The sequence below is a fragment of the Plecotus auritus genome, assembly GCF_963455305.1.
Source record: "Plecotus auritus genome assembly, chromosome: X".
In the NCBI taxonomy this organism is placed as follows: domain Eukaryota; kingdom Metazoa; phylum Chordata; class Mammalia; order Chiroptera; family Vespertilionidae; genus Plecotus; species Plecotus auritus.
In genome coordinates, this window is record NC_137784.1 from 16,782,243 (window position 1) to 16,795,808 (window position 13,566).

The 13,566-nt window shown below is 41.3% G+C and overlaps 1 protein-coding gene across 1 annotated transcript in view; it reads left to right on the forward strand.

Moving 5' to 3' along the window:
- The first annotated feature begins 1,196 nt into the window (after window positions 1-1,196).
- POLA1 (DNA polymerase alpha 1, catalytic subunit) overlaps window positions 1,197-13,566 on the forward strand; it is a 319,132-nt gene continuing 306,762 nt past the window's right edge. Inside the window, exons 1-4 of the mRNA XM_080652141.1 lie at window positions 1,197-1,306; window positions 7,632-7,756; window positions 11,156-11,252; window positions 12,867-12,947. Of these exons, the coding sequence (XP_080508267.1) occupies window positions 1,282-1,306; window positions 7,632-7,756; window positions 11,156-11,252; window positions 12,867-12,947 (328 nt within the window). The 5' untranslated portion in view covers window positions 1,197-1,281. The remainder of the gene's footprint in view (window positions 1,307-7,631; window positions 7,757-11,155; window positions 11,253-12,866; window positions 12,948-13,566) is intronic.

Below are 13,566 nucleotides of genomic sequence, written 5' to 3' on the forward strand. Positions count from 1 at the left end.
TTCACAGGTGGATTCTGGTTTTCTATTTCCAAGTGTGACTTCATGCTGCTGGTTTAGAAGGTCCCAAAGCATTAGTATAGAGCTGTTTGTCTTTGGGACAGGTTTTATTCACGATAACACTGCATATTTACATTATGATCCAGGGCTCAGTCATCACAAAAGATTTGCCCGTTGGTCAATAATTCATGTTGAATTACTTGAGGGCATGGATCTAACATTGCTCTCTAGGGGGACGGTGCCAAGAACATTATGCACTAATGAGTTTGAGAAGAGGCCTTGATGGCTAAAATTACTTCTACATAAAATGGTACTCAAAGATGGTTAATTCTCATTCTAAGTTCTTGGCTTAATTAGGGTTCTCTTGTTAAGATATACATGCAGATGTTTCTGTTCTTATTGTTTGTTAAACAATAAAGGAGATACATACATTGCATGCTTTGTACCACACACAAGAATCTAAAGCCCTTTTTGTTTTTCATAGCATTGACATTCTGCAGGAGTCCAGGCCAGATGTCTTTTGCCCTATGCTTTGAATAGAGCTGATTATTTCTTCATGATTCTCTTCAGGTTAAACATTGTTTTGCAAGAAGACTACTGTATATCGGTGATGCTCCTTTTCCCAAGTGCATCACATTAGGAAGCACATGATTGATTACCTCTTATTGGTGATGCTACTTTTGGTCGTTTGGCTAAGATAGTGCACATACCTTTATGTGGTTATATGTGTATATGTGTGTGTGTGTGTGTGTGTGTGTGTGTGTGTGTGTGTGTCTCACAGCGACTGTGTTCACACTCTGAGAAGCTAAGTATCAGGCCAGACTCTGAGTCCACAGCAGGAGGCAGTCGCTTTCCCAGGCTTCTGGGAAACCGGTCCAACCACGCCCATCATACTACCCGCCCGCGTTTCTTTTCCGCAAAAATCACCTCTCAGAACCAGAAAGCCCCTGCTCCAACGCACCCACATTTTCCCCATCAGTATGGGTGCGCCTGCGCAGCGAGTCTCAGGCGGCTCTTTTCCAGCGCCCGACCGCTTCTTTTTCCAGCTCTCCTCCCCTCCGGCTCCGCTACAGCGATTTCCCCCTCAGGGGTCAACCACAGGTCTCCCAACGCGCGCTCGCGGGAAGACCTGGGGCGGGGCCTGGCGCAGCGCGGCACGTCAGGGGCCTTCCGGGCGGAAGTCCGCAGCCTTCAGAGCCGCTGATTGGCTTTCAGGCTGGCGCCTGTCTCTGCCCTCGTTCCAGTTTCAGGCTGGTTGGCGCGGAATCCAGAGACTCCCGGACCATGGCGCCCGTGCACGGCGACGACTGTGAGCTGGGGCCACGCGGGGTCCCGGGTTGGGAGTGCGGGGACCGTGGCATGATTGTGGGTGGTGGAGGCTAGAGGATGGGTCTCTTAATTTTTCCTGAAGGAGGCGCGCGCCCCAGTCGTCCTGCGGGTCTGTTTGGGCGCGGACCTTGGTCGCCCGGGGCTGGGACTTTTCTGGTATAGGACGGGGCTTGCGTGCTGGGCCCTTTGCTCCTGGCAGCCCCCGCCTGCGGGGCTTTTTTGTTTGGGAGGCTGCGTCACCTCGGTCACTGCGGGTCTCCACACTAGCCTGCCTTTCTTTTTTTTGTTTTGTTTTTTTCTTTTGGTGAGTCGTGTGCCACGCTCTGGGCACACCTTTATAAGACTGGCCCCAGCGGGGCACAGTTTTGACTGAAAGTATTTCACTACTGCCACCCCAACTATGCACTTGAGGGCTACGATGTATGTCATCCCCTTTATAGAAACTTCCCAGGAAATTGTCATACCTTGTAAAGAAAACTTTTAAGTGCTGTCACCAGAACATACAGATGCATTTTGTCTTTCTAGCTACTGGGTTTCTACTTTATGCATTAACAATTTTTCTTTCAAATTCTATGGAAGTTCAAGTATTGCATTGAAATAGTGTTCACAATCTAGTCTTCTCTGATGAAGCTTTAAAAAAGTATCAGTTCAGCATTTCAGATGTCCTGTATCACTCCGTTTTCAGTGGTAATCTTTTATTTAAAAAAATAGAGTACAAAAATGCAAATGGCTTTGTCTGATTTCTGATTTTTTGAACAGTGTTCAACTAAAGTGTGACTTAAGTGAACTTCTAACTTAAAATCAGATGCTTCACTTTCTTAGCTGAAGCGTCACACATCTGTCACTCAAATGATCACTATTAATGAGAACTTGCTTCCAAATCAACTTCCTTTGCATTCACCTAGATGGGAATCAGAGATTTCAATTTATTCTTCTAGCCTTTTGTCTTTTAGGACAACTTATTTTAGGCAGTTGACTAGCCTGCATTACAAATGGGATGTAGGATGTGAGCACATGCACAGTCTTTGCAGCCCTACATCAGTGATTTGCCACTAAGCTGTTTCTTCACCCTGAAAACTGTGCAACATCTGTGAACATCAAGAAATCACTCTTTGGAGGGTACTGTGCAATCTTGAGACCCCTCTTAAGTCATGGTGTTGATTAAGTGTTGCTGGAGACTTGTGACTGGAATTTTTCCTCTAGAGCAGACTGAAAGATTGTTACCTGAAAGACGGTTGCAGGCCATTATTTGTCTGCTTTGGGGGAGGACGGGGGTACTTCACATGGTAATTTTGAACCATGTATTAAATTTTTGTAACTGGATTTTTTTCACGCTTATTCTTTTTTGCTAACTTACTATGTGAAGCATTGGAGACATTCCAAAAATGGAAATGTAGGCCTTTTCCCCTCAAGTATTAGGTGGGGTACCTTGACAATGGAAGTGAAAAGTGAAAGGTCTATAACTAGCTTTATATATGAAAAAGGACCAGGGAGAATTTAATGATTAAATAAAGCATGTACAGTGAGTGGTTCATTCATTTGTTCATTCAAATATTCATTATGTACCTACTAGGCATATGCATTTTGCCAGGCTCTAGTTATAACAGTGGTAGGTAAGCTGGACATGATTTTTGTTTTCATGGAGTTGAGATTGTAAACGCCTAATTTTTAAAAATATATGTTTATTGCCCTAACCGGTTTGGCTCAGTGGATAGAGCGTCAGCCTGCGGTCTGAAGGGTCCCAGGTTCGATTCCAATCAAGGGCATGTACCTTGGTTGTGGGCACATCCCCAGTGGGGGGTGTGCTGGAGGCAGCTGATCGATGTTTCTCTCTCATCGATGTTTCTAACTCTCTATCCCTCTCCCTTCCTCTCTGTAAAAAAATCAATAAAATATATTTAAAAAATATGTTTATTTCAGAGAGGAAGGGAGAGGTAGAGAGAGATAGAAACATCAGTGATGAGAGAGAATCATTGATTGGCTGCCTCCTGCACGCCCCCTACTGGGGATCAAGCTGGGACCCTTCAGTTTGCAGGCCCACGTTCTGTCCACTGAACCAAACCGGCTAGGGCTAAACGCATAATTTTATGCAGTGCTATATTGAAGCTTCCCTGAGGACACTGCTTTGTTATACTTTTGTTTTCTAGACACTAGACCATGTTACTGCTAAGTAGTGTGTTTGTCTACCCTGCATCTATACACACATGCAATGAGCTTCTCTTATATTGCTGAGTACAAAGCCAAGTATCTTCATCTAATCTGCAACAACTTTATGACAGACATGATTATCCCCATTTCAGAGATGAGGACCCTGAGGCTCTGCATTAGTCTGAGTCCCTAGGTGTAAGCCAGTGGTCGGCAAACTGCGGCTCTGTTGACTAATGAGTTTGCCGACCAGTGACCTAGACTCTCGATTCCAATAATTACAGTCTGTTATTGTTCCTTGTGATTAAGCCCCTATCCAGTGGTTGCAGTTTGCCGACCACTGGTGTAAGCTATAGAAACCAACTCTAGCTATTTTTTTTTTACAATTTTATAATTTTATTGACCATTGAAAAATAAAATAATAATAAAAATAAAAACAAAAAAGAAAACAATAAGCCATTGCCAATTATTTTCCATTTTTGAAGTCTAGCTAATTTAAACAGAAAAGGAATTTATTAGAAGGATATTGTGTTGTTCACGGAAACTCCAGGCGGAATGGAGAGTCAGCCTGGGGGTTGATTAGCCAGGAATAGTGATTAAAATTGTATCACAAAACTGTTCCAGTGAGGATGTCGTTGCCAACCATGGCCAAGTACTTGAGGTTATAGCTTGTTATAGCTGTAGTTAACATTGCTGGCACTGTTATTTAATCCTCCTGCAGCTGTTGCTACTTATAGGATCTTTCCTTAGCCCATCCCCTTTCCTTTTGACACTAGCTTCTGATTTAAAGTCTGAGCAGGTGTTCCTAATTGGGAAAGCCTATTTTATATGCCCATGCCCTAGCTGCAAGGGTATCTGGGAAAGAGCATCTGCCTTTTCCGTAGTAGGACATGGCCTCTGTGTCCCATCAAAACTTTGACCAGCGTGGCTCAGTGGTTGAGTGTTGACCTATGAACCAGGAGGTCATGGTTCGATTCCCAGTCAGGGCACATGCCCGAATTTCGGGCTCTGTCCCCAGTGTGGGAGTGCAGGAGGCAGTCAATCCATGATTATCTTTCATCATTGATGTTTCTATCTCTCTCTCTCCTTCTCCCTTCCTCTCTGAAATCAATAAAAATATATTTTAGAAAAGACTTATAGGGGAAATTTCACAAGCAGGTTCATATGCTGGGCAGCTTAAACAACAGCAAGACAGCTGGCCACTGCAGCTCAGAAAGGTTAAGTGTGATCTCATGTTGTCCAGTAAGTGACAGAGCTGGGTTGTGCTGCTTCTCCCTGATCTATTCTCCCACTTACTCGACACTCTGACGCGTTATCTGCTACACTGACTTTCGGTTTCTGAATACACCTTGCATTTTCATCCTTTCGTAATTTGGCTCGTGCCTTTTCCTATGCTTGTGCCACTTCTTACCATGTACTCTGATAGTAAAATTTTACTCCTCTTGCTAGGTCTGTGTTGGAAACTTCCTGTGAAGCCTGCCCTGATTTCTGAGGCAAAATTAACAGTTCTTTTTTACATTTCCTCAGTACCATGTTCTTATCTCTTACATGACACCCTGTTTATATGATGGTGGGAGCCTCAAGTCCTTTTGCTTTACTTGGCTGTGAACACCTTGAGGACAGGCAACTCTGTCATATTTGTTATTGCACCCCAAACCCTGTGGAGTAAGTCCATTTGAAGACTATAGATTTTGTTATTTTAATCAAGAGGAGTCAGGGAATCCTAAAGGGAACACATTGAGGCCTACTTTTCACTCATAGTGGTCATGTTCAGTATTCTCTGAAACCATTTCATGTAGGCCTGCTCATTTTTTTAATCATTTGAGTCACACCCAGGATTTTGTGGCTGTCATTAAGTACCTGCATTCCTTAATTTTACTTAATGCCTTTCTAAAACGGATTTAAAAGTCAAATGTGAAAGTCAAACAATAGACTGAGATGTTATAGAGATTGCAATTCCAGGAAGCTAGAAGAAATAAGATCTCTAATTATGCTTCACTTTTGAGATGCAATTTTTGGTAGTTTATTGCCAGCATTTGGTACATGTTCTTTAAATTGCATCTTCTATTTCAGTCAAACACTTAGTCAAACCGCTTAATGTTGTTAAGAATTTTGCAGTGGGGTTAGAGCTATTAGGATGCCTCTTATCAATACTTTTCCTTTTCTGTGCCTACTTCTTTTTATAAAATAATTAGCACCAAATACAATAAAATACTCAAATTCACAGGCATAGATGGCAGTCATGCTGAGCCTAAACTTTGTCTTACTTGACTTGGTTATTCATTAGCTGGTATATGCAAGTCTTAATTATGTGGATGAAATCTTTTCAGTATGTGTGTGAGTGGTCAGTTTATAATGACCAAAAGCATGAATAATTCAAAAGTTGAATGAATGAACACTGAAGCCCTCTGGTATTTCAGTAATTTTTGACAAAACATTTTAACCTTTGTAATTTTTCATCATCATCCTATAATGCCCTAACCAACTAAGTGAGGCCTGGAAATCAGTGAAGAAATCAAGAATCTTTTCAGAGTCATCTTTGTTAAATTCTCCCAACCCCAATTTATCCCTCCTTTGAAATTCCAGATACTTGGTCTGAACCTGTTAGGGCATGCATGACTTCTAAAGATTGTTTTAGAGTTAGCTGCTATTTATCTCCCATTTTAGATTTTAAGTTCTCTGAGTATGGGGACCATATCTTTTTGATCTTTGTGTCTCTCAGAGCCCCTAGTACTTTGCAAAGAGCAGGTGCTCCTTAAATCATGTCAAATGTTGATTAATGAAATACAACTCTCCTATAACTCTCCTAGGCCCCTCATTTGTAATGCAAAGGTTATGGACTAGCTCAGTGGTCAGCATGTGGCTCGTGAGCCGCGGTTTGCCGCTCTGTTGACTAATGAGTTTGCTGACCACTGTCATATACTACCCTTTACTTCTTTGCACACAATATGCCACAATTGCCTAATCCTCACAGCTTCCAACTACATGGTAACATTTAGTCTAGTCCAGTGGTCGGCAAACTCAATTAGTCAACAGAGCGGCAAACCGCGGCTCGCGAGCTGCATGTGGCTCGCGAGCTGCGGTTTGCCAACCACTGGACAAGCTGATCTCTCTTCTCTAGTGTCTATAAGAGATATCAATTGAATTTGAATTTTTCTCTTTTTGGAGGAAAAAAATAATAGTTGCTTTAGTTGTTTCAACTGTATCGCAGAGAAAAATCTCTGAAGTGTCATAGTAGCTACAGGCTCGGCCATGAACTTTGTGAATTACAGTAAAACCTTGATATAATGGACTAATTTGGGTGAGGGGGGGTGTCCATTAAAGCTGAAAGTCTGTTATATAATCAAGTAGGTTTTCCAAATGTGTATGTTAAAAAATTGACAAATTAGCTTACCTGTTGTTACTTATGTAGACACGTTTGTAATTAAAATTAAGTATGTATGAAAAATTTAATTTCGCAGACAGGTTTTCTATATGGATTACTGTAATTTTAAATTTATACTGAACAGGTTTAGTAAATGTGTGCATTCACCAGTCACTGCGAGTAAACAAATGCACGTGGCTGGGCATGGCTTAGCGCATGTGGGAACATCTGCCAGCCTGCATTAAAACTGCTACAGAAAGTCACGCCATGAGACAACAGAACCAGTTACCTTGGGAGATCTGGTGTGATCATGTGCTAATCATTTGCAGAACATTATTTACAAGCAGTGACTCTTGGATTTAAATATATAGACTATAATTGTAGATATGTATTTATTTACGTCGGCGAAATTACTAGTGTTTTTTCCAACATATGGCCTGTTTGCTAAAATTTGTTAAAAATAACTGAATTAATAACAAGAAAATAAACTGTTAATTTAATTATAAGCAAATCGTAGTTAAAAGCATTTTAGTATTAACAAGGTGTTAATTTTCACATATGACACACGGACCAGAAATTTTGTCCACTAAATCCGAAGTCCGTTAAATCGAGGTCCACAAAATCAATGGTTTACTGTGTTTACATTATAAAAAGTATTCATTTGTATAATATTGAAATTGTGTATTACTATTGGCTGGAAGTTAGGTTCAATCCCTGACCCGGATTCCTCTGCTTTTGAGGCAAGATGGGTGACAATTTTGTAACATTTCATGTAAATTTGGCTTTTTTTTTACAGCTGTGTCAGATTCAGGGAGCTTTGTAGCTTCTCGATCCCGGCGAGAAAAGAAATCAAAGAAAGGGCGCCAGGAAGCTCTAGAAAGACTGAAAAAGGCTAAAGCTGGTGAGAAGTATAAATATGAAGTAAGTAATCATTTTTCTGTTGTTTTTTTCCTTTGTGCTTCATCCAATTCATAGCCACTTGACCCTTAAAGTTCCTGTAAGGCATTTTACAGATGCTTCCACAATTCTGAAATAAAAGTATATATTTTCCTTATTAAGTACATTGCATCTCTGATAAATCCCATGGCTTTGTTGGGGGGGGGCATAGAGATGCTTTTACTTTACTCTTAAGGTACTAAGCAGTCTATCTAAGCACTTGGAGAGAATTGTTTTTCCTAATTTCATTTGCAAGGGGGGTGGCAGTGGTGACTTGGATCTTATTTCTGCTGTGCCCTGATGTAAAATGGAATGTCACGCCATTTTGGCTGTTTTTCTCTACCCATTGTTTATGGCCTGTAGGTAGAAACAGAGTAGCTACCATCTGCACAGCATTGTCTAGCTTCACCTTCAACATGTTCCCGGAGTATCTTAACTGCCTTGGGGGCCAGAAAGTGATTAATTAATACTAGAAAATAACAGCAATTAATACACTTTTTTGTTAACACTATTGTGCTTTTACAAATATGGTCATTTATTTAATTCTTCCAACAACCATATAAAGTTAGATGCTATAATCAAGAGCATTTTGCAGCTGATAGATCTGAGGTCACAGAGGCAGAGTCTTGATTTGAACTCAGGCTTCACAATATGAATGTTTAACCATGGCCTATACTGTATTGGACAATTAAGCAAGCAGAAGAAGTTAAGTGAGTCAACCAGACCATAAAGGGCTGCTAAAAGGATTATAGTAAAACAGGAGTAAAGCATTTTTTATTGAATTTATTGGGGTGACATTGGTTTGCAGAACCATACAGGTTTTAAGTATACAACACAACAAAACATCATCTGTACCCTGTGTCATATGCCCACTGCCCCAAGCAAAGTCTCTTTCTGTCCCTATTCCCCCCTCTTTGCCCATCTCCACCTACCCCCTCCAACCCACTTTCCCTCTGTAGGTACTTCTATAAAGGAGTTCTCTGGGGCATTTCAGATGTTTACACAATGTGCTTGATTTCTCTTCAATCACTGATGTTAATTGCATAGCTCTAAGAGTTCATGCTGAGCAGTAGCAGTGATTTTAGAGATAAAGTCAAAATGACTTGTTACTCAAAATGATTTTTAAGAAAAGTTTTCTGGTATCTTTTTGAATAAGTGAGTTGATTAAATAAGAGACAAAGTATGCCCCATAGACTTCAACCAACAAAAATCACCTGCCCCCCCCCAAAAAAAATTGGTCAGTACAGAAATATTAATTAGATATTAATTAGACTAGTTGTGTTTGGGTTGTCAAAAACTTAATTTGCTAGGGCAGATAGTTTCTGTTATTAAATGGTAGAAAGCCAAATATTTGCCAGTGATCCCTATAGAATAAACAGGAGGTGAAAACTAAGCTTAGTCCTGGAATTATTATAAGCCTTGTAGCTATGGCAGAAATCCAGTCATTCTAACCATTGTGCTTGCAAAGCTTGGTGTCCAGGTGTTTTTTCGTAGGGTCTTTGGAGTTAGTTAATTCCTCCACCCACCACCCACTTGATAAGGCATAACTGTCCAGAGAAGGGGCAAATTTTGTTGTTGTTATTAATCCTCACCTGAGGATTTTTCCCCCCATTACTTTTCAGAGAGAGTGGGAGGGAGGGAGAGAGAGGGAGGGAGGAAGGAAGAAAGGAAGAGAGACAGAGACAGATAGAGACATAGAGACATAGACATCAATATAAGAGAGAGAGACATCGATTGGTTGCCTCCTGTATGAACCCCGACTGGGTCAGGGATTGAACCTAACATAGGGACGTGCCCTTGACTGGGACTTGAACCCGAGACTCTTAGGTGCGCAAGTTGACACTAACCCTGAGCAACACTGGCCAGGGCGTGAAGGGGGAAATTTTTAAAGAGGCATCCAAGTTCTTGCTAACCAGCCCACCAAATTCTCATCTGGGAAGTCGATGGCCTGTCACCACGGCAGCTGCAGCAGTGGTGTGCATCTGCTCCATTTGTTGCTTTAACTGGGCTGAGGTGGTCTGCTCTATTCATGCCAGTGGTTCACGGTGTTCTAGTGCTCTGGCAGTAGGACATCCTGTATGATTGGAGGACTTGCCACTCTCTGGACTTGCCCTCCAAGTTGCTCAGCGTTGTTTTTTTTTAATTGAAGTATAATTGTTATACAATACTATATTAGTTTCAGGTGTATAGCATGGTGATTTGACTTTATAGACTTTACAAAATGATCACCACAATAAGTCGAATAACTGTTCAACCAAATATAATTCAAAAGGGAAAATCTCCTTTGATACCCCTCTAAAATTTAGCAAAACACTGTATTCTGCAGTTACACTCGAAATGGTTTTTGAATGATTCCCCTTTTGAATTTTGTCACCTTACAAAGTTTAATATTGTTTATATTCCCCATCCTATACACTATATCCCCATGACTTATTTTTTTAATATCTGGAAGTTTGTACCTCTTGATTCACTTCACCCATTTTGTCCACCCTTCCCCACTGGCAACCATCAGTCTGTTCTCTGTATCTATGAGTCTGGTTTTGTTTTGTTTTGTTTTTTAGATTCCACATATAATGAAATCATATGATACTTGTCTTTCTCTGTCTAACTTATTTCACTTAACAGAATGCCTGCAAGGTCTATCCATGTTGTCCCAAATGACAAGATTTCATCCATTTTTATGTTTGAGTAATATTTCATTATATGCATAGACCACTCCTTTATCCATTTGTCTATTGATGGACCTTAGATTGCTTCCAGTAGCTCAGTGTTTGTGTCTCTGCAGTCGCAAGACCTGTGAAAGGTGGGGGATCAGTGGTAATTCAAACAGAAATCACTCAAAACCCATATCTAGTGTATCTGTGGAATATAGTGTGTTTTGCTACCTTTTGGAGGGGGTTGAGGGGTGAGGTTTTTCCTTTTGAATTATATTTGGTTGGATGAATAGTTATTAAAATTATCATCTATGCGCAGGGCAACATGAGCTAGTGGAGAGGGAGGTGACATGCCTTACAGGTTTGCTAAGTACAGGAGAAACCAATCTAGAAATTATAAGTGAATAATCCCCAAAGCAGCTAATGAAGAATTGGCTATAATTCAGTTTGTTTTTTATGAAGTAGATGAGTAATTGATGGTGTGACAAGTGTATTATGCTAATGGAATCATTTAATATCTTATGTTAACACCCACCTAAAAGGAATACTAAGCTAATTGATGTCTATTTAAGGAAAACCCTGCAGTGGTGTTGAATGTCAGAACTCATGATTTGGTTGCAGCTACTCCTTCAGGCTGCCATTCCAGTTTCAATTTTGACAATTTTTTTTCATCAGAATTGTTTAACACTTTCACTCCATTTGAAGCTTTCTCAAACTTGTGTGATGGCAGGTTGAGGACTTTGCAAGTGTTTATGAAGAAGTTGATGAAGAACAGTATTCGAAGCTAGTTCAGGCACGCCAGGATGATGACTGGATCGTGGATGATGGTATGTGGGAAGAAATTGCCTGCCAGGCATTGTCTTAGTTGTGTTTCGTACTGCTTTGCATGAGTAGATGCAAGGCTCTGTTAAGATCATACCTTTGGTTTGGATTTTCCTCAAATACAGTATTTGGAAGCAGAACAATAGAACATTTATTTAGGGGCATTTTGGAGAATCCAGGCACATTTCTCAGGATGTAGTATAAATCTTCCAGGAAATGGCTGTGTAGAAACTAGGAGGAGCCATGTACTTGTGCGGTATCCCCATGTAAGGCGGGGATAAGAAAACTACCTAGCTCCATGGTCGGCAAACTGTGGCTCGTGAGCCACATGCGGCTCTTTGGCCCCTTGAGTGTGGCTCTTCCACAAAATACCACGGCCTGGGCGAGTCTATTTTGAAGAAGTGGCGTTAGAAGAAGTTTAAGTTTAAAAAATTTGGCTCTCAAAAGAAATTTCAATTGTTGATATTTGGCTCTGTTGACTAATGAGTTTGCCGACCACTGACCTAGCTCACAGAATGGCTGTGAAGATTACATTGCTATGTGCATGAGGACTGCCTTGGGCAGTGGAAAGCACCATGCAAAGGGTGGTCCACGTGTTCTTACACCCCTTGTGGAAAGTTCGAGGTTTCTGCTGGTACGGTGTGACTTCTTGGGCTTGTGAATGCTGACCACAGGGAGGAGGTGTAGACTGCACCTGTGACTATTTACTAGTATGTTTCTACTTCTGTAATTGGACTCAGCTCTATTGCCAGTTTCCCTCATAGAATGAGGTGCTTTTCTGGGCTTGTGATCTTCATTCTTTTATGTTTTACTAGAGGCCCAGTGCATGAAATTCATGCACTCGGGGGTGGGGGGGGTCCCTCAGTCTGACCTTCGCCCTCTCACAGTCTGGGAGCCCTCAGTTGGACATCGTTAGCACTGCCATGGAGGGAGGAGAGGCTCCCGCCACCACCGCTGCACTTGCCAGCCATGAGCCTGGCTTCTGGCTGAGTGGCGCTCCCCCTGTGGGAGGGCACTGACCACCAGGGGGCAGCTCCTGCATTGAGCGTCTGCCCCTGGTGGTCAGTGCGTGTCATAGCGACCGGTCGTTCCTCTGTTTTGTCGATTTGCATTTTAGCCTTTTATTATATAGGATGCTTCTGGTAGAATAAAACTACTGTAAAGTACAGTCTGTAGCAGACTTTGATCCTGTGAGCCAAATCATTTCCCCAGCTGACCTAGGTAGGTACAGGCATACATCAGAGAGATTGTGGGTCTGGTTCCAGACCACAGCAATAAAGTGAGTATTGCATTAAAGCAAGCTGTAATCTTTTTGCTGGTGAAGGGTCTTGCTTTCAATTTGTAAAGAAACACAACATTGGTGAAGTGCAGTAAAGCGAAGCAGAGTAAAACGAGGGATGTCTGTATAGTAGATAGCCTTTGGTTTTAATTCAGAAAACTTGTGTGGATGCTGTTTTGTCTGACACCTATTTAAACAGAATTCTGCTGCACTTAAAAATGGCACAGGACGGGAGAACATCTGAGTGGGTCTAAAGGTTATACATTTTGTGGTGTGGTCCTGGCTAAAATATTGGCCAGTTTTAGAAACTTGATCCCAATGTTACATTTTGTTCCTGCAGATGGTGTCGGCTACGTGGAGGATGGCCGAGAGATTTTTGATGATGACCTTGAAGATGATGCCCTTGATTCTCAAGAAATAGGTACCTATATTTTTGTTTTCCAGAGGGTACCATGTTGAGATTTAAAGAACTGTTTAAAATTTGAGATGACTTGGTACTTTGATACTGTTTCCTTTAAGGGAAGAGTACCTATCACAATTGTTTTTAGGTATAGGAAATGTTCTATTATTGAGAGGAGCATAGTTGTGTAGAAAATTAAATAGAAAAAGCAAAAATACCAGGAAATGAAGTTTCATGTCTCTATTGTCCAAAGAGTTTGGTCTTTCACTTATTTTGGAATGTTCAGTCCTTTTTTTTTTTTTAATCCTCACCTGAGGTTATTTTTCCATTTATTTTTAGAGAGAGTGGAAGGGAGGGGGAGAGAGAGAGAAAAACATCATTGGTTGCCTCCCACACAAGCCCCAACCAGGGCCAGGGATTGAGCCTGCAACCGAGGTAAGTGCTCTGCACCGGAATTGAACCCGGGACCCTTCAGTCCTCGGGCTGATGCTCTATCCACTGAGCCAAACAGGCTAGGGCAGGAATTTTCAGTCTTGTAGTCATTTTAGACTTGCTGACTTAGATAAGTAATACCTTTTTTTAAAAAAATATATTTTATTGATTTTTTTACAGAGAAGAAGGGAGAGGGATAGAGAGTTAG